The sequence below is a fragment of the Carlito syrichta genome, unplaced genomic scaffold (genome assembly GCF_000164805.1).
Source record: "Carlito syrichta isolate Samal-C Ts95f unplaced genomic scaffold, Tarsius_syrichta-2.0.1 Scaffold135806, whole genome shotgun sequence".
Classification (NCBI taxonomy): Eukaryota; Metazoa; Chordata; class Mammalia; order Primates; family Tarsiidae; genus Carlito; species Carlito syrichta.
In genome coordinates, this window is record NW_007079902.1 from 58652 (window position 1) to 61889 (window position 3238).

Genomic DNA, 3238 nt, shown 5'->3' on the forward strand with positions numbered 1-3238 from the left:
GCTAATTTTTTGATTTATTGTAGAGATGAGATCTCACCAAGTTGCCCAGGCAGGTCTTGAACCCATGGGCTCAGGCAATTCACCCACCTCAGCCACCCAAGGCGCGGGATTACAGGCTGAGCCACTGAGCCCAGCTGGTTTTTGTTTTTTTTTTGAGTCAGAATCTCACTCTGTTGCCCAGGCTGGAGCGCAGTGGCACACTCACGGCTACTGCAGCCTCGACCTGCTGGGCTCAGGCGATCCTCCTGTTTCAACCTTCCAAGTAGCTGGAACCATAGGCATATGCCACCACGCCTGGCTAATTTTTTGATTTATTGTGAAGATGAGGACTCGCTATGTTGCCCAGGCTGGTCTCAAATCTGTGGGCAGTCCTCTCGCTCCGCCTCCCAAGGTGCTGGGATGTTGGGTGAGCCACTTGCCTGACTATAGTGGTTTTTAACAAGTAACCATTTTGAGAAATAACAAACTGAGCTCACTCTAATCTCTGTTTCTGAAACAGATGTCTGAGGATAAAAAGGATGAGGACAGTGGAACAAGCTCTTCAGGAAGTAAAGGTGAGTGCAGTGCATGTTGGGTATTGAACTAAGAGGAGAGAGGGATGTGTGGGGGCGCACCCTGGTAGTGGCCTTGGGAGACTAAGGAGGGAGGATCCCTTGAGCCTGGGCAACTTGGAGAGACCTTGTCTCTACAATAAATCAAAAAATTAGCCGGGCGTGATGGCGCACACCTGTGGTTCCAGCTACTTAGAAGGCTGAGGCCGAAGGATCACCTGAGCCCAGCATGTTGAGGCTGTGGTGGCCCTGAGCGTGCCACTGTACTCCAGCCTGGGCAACAGAGAGTGAGACTCCCACTCAAAAAAAAAAAAAAAAAAAGAAGAAGCAGGAGATGGATTTTGGAACTTAACTTGGTTGTCAGTGACGCAAGTGACTTCCTCACTGAAACAGATAATGGTTTTAGATAACCACTGGAAGGAGAGTTCCCATCTGGGGTGTTCTTCCCATTGTAGAAGCTACAGGCATGACTCTGAAACCTAACCTGCTTAGTAACATGTTCTCGATCAGCTTCTTAAGCTGAGACATCCACCAAAACCACATACATCAATCCCTGATCTTCAGTGTTTGCTGATTTTTATGGTATAAATATTTCCAGCAAAGCTGGTTTTAAACTGGTAACATTATGTCACTGGACGTGGAGTTAGGAAGAGATGTGCCATAGCAGACCTTATGTAGTGTTTTCTTTTTGTTTCTTTTTAATTTTTTTTTTTTTGAGTTGGAGTCTCACTCTGTCACCCAGGCTGGAGTACAGTGGCATGCTCACGGCCACCGCAGCCCTGACCTGCTGGGCTCATGTGATCCTTCCGCTTCAGCCTTTCAAGTAGCTGGAACTACAGGCATGGGCCACCATGCCTGGCTAATTTTTTGATTTATTGTAGTGATGCGGTCTCACCAAGTTGGCCAGGTTTGTCTCGAACCCGTGGGCTCAGGGAATCCTCTCATCTTGGCCTCCCAAAGTGATGGGATTATAGGCATGAGAAACCGCTCCCAGCTTTTTATTTTCTTTCTTTCTCCCTCTCTCCCTCCCCCCTTCCTTCCTTCCTTCCTTCTTTCATCTTTCTTTTGATGTGGTCTCCCGCTATTGCCCTTGCTATTCTCAAACCCCAGCCTCAACCAGTCCTCCTACCTCAGCCTCCCAAAGAGCTAAGATTACAGGCGCAAGCCATTGTGCCCAACCTACATAGTATTTGTTTGTTTGAGTCGGAATCTCACTCGGTTACCCAGACTGGAGTGCAGTGGTACGCTCACAGCCACCACAGCCCCAACCTGCTAGGCTCAGGTGGTCCTTCCACCACAACCTTCTAAGCAACTGGAACTACAGGCATGCACTACCACGCCTGGCTAATTTTTTGGCTTATTGTAGAGACGAGGTCTTGCCAAGTTGCCCAGGCTGGTATCAAACCCCGGGGCTCAGGTAATCCTCTCACCTCAGCCTCCCAAAGTGCTGGGATAACAGGCATGAGCCACTGCGCCCGGCCACCCACATAGTATTTTTAACATCCAGATTCAACAGACATGAACAACTTCAAAAGTATAAAGCAGCTGGGAGCAGTGGCTCATGCTTGTAATCCCAACACTTTGGGAGACAGAAGTGAGAGAACTGCCTGAGCTCAGGGGTTTGAGACCAGCCTGGACAATATGTCTAGACCTTGTCTCCACAATAAATAAAAAAATCAGCCGGGCATGGTGGCACATGCCTGTGCTTCCAGCTACTTGGAAGGCTGAGGCGAAAGGATTCCCTGATCCCAGCAGGTTGAGGCTGCGCTGGTCGTGAGTGTGCCACTGCACTCCAGCCTGGATGAGAGTGAGAATCCAACAACAACAACAACAACAACAAAAATATAAAGCATAATAAAATGTAGTAAGATAATTAGGAAGTGATAAGTTTTCAGTAGTTATTATCTTTATTTTTAGCAAATTGATTTTATTGTAAATTTGTATAATTTAATTTTTAATAATGGCTATGCTTTATCATCTCACAAAAATTCCTGAAAGTGAATGAGCTCTTGTAAGCTGGCACAAGCCAACTGCAGCACAGCAACCCCTACATAAAGAAAAGATTCTTAGCCAGGCTCGGTGGCTCAGCCTGTAATCCTGCGCCTTTGGGAGGCTGAGGTGAGTGGATTGCCTGAGCCCGCGGGTTTGAGACCCACCTGGGCAACTTGGTGAGACCTCATCTCCACAATAAATTTAAAAAATCAGCTGGGCATGGTAGCACGTGCCTGTAATTCTGGCTACTTGGAAGGCTGAGGCGGAAGGATCGCCGGAGCCCAGTGGGTTGAGGCTGCGGTGGCTGGGAGCGGCCACTGCCCTCCAATCTGGGTGATGGAGTGAAACTCCAACTCAAAAAAAAAAAAGAAAAGATTCTTCTTGTAAGGTATGGTGGCTCACACCTGTCATCCCAGCACTTTAGAGGCAGAGGAGAGAGAATTGCCTGAGCTCAGGTGTTCGAGACCAGCCTGGGCAACTTGGCAAGACCTCATCTCTACAATAAGTATAAAAATTAACCGGGCTTGGTGGTGCACACCTGTGGTTCCAGCTACTTGAAAGGCTGACGTGGAAAGATCGCCTGATCCCAGCAGCAGGTCTAGGCTGCAGTTGCCACTGCACTGTAGCCTGGGCAGCAGAGTGAGACTCTGATTAAAAAAAAAAAAAGAAAGAAAGAAAGAGCTGGGCTCGGTGGC

The 3238-nt window shown here is 48.2% G+C and overlaps 1 protein-coding gene across 1 annotated transcript in view; it reads left to right on the plus strand.

The window, feature by feature from the left end:
• Positions 1–3238, plus strand: part of SSMEM1 (serine rich single-pass membrane protein 1) — an 11494-nt gene that overhangs the window by 6755 nt on the left and 1501 nt on the right. The window contains exon 2 of the mRNA XM_008049595.1: positions 500–554. Within this exon, the coding sequence (XP_008047786.1) occupies positions 500–554 (55 nt within the window). The remainder of the gene's footprint in view (positions 1–499; positions 555–3238) is intronic.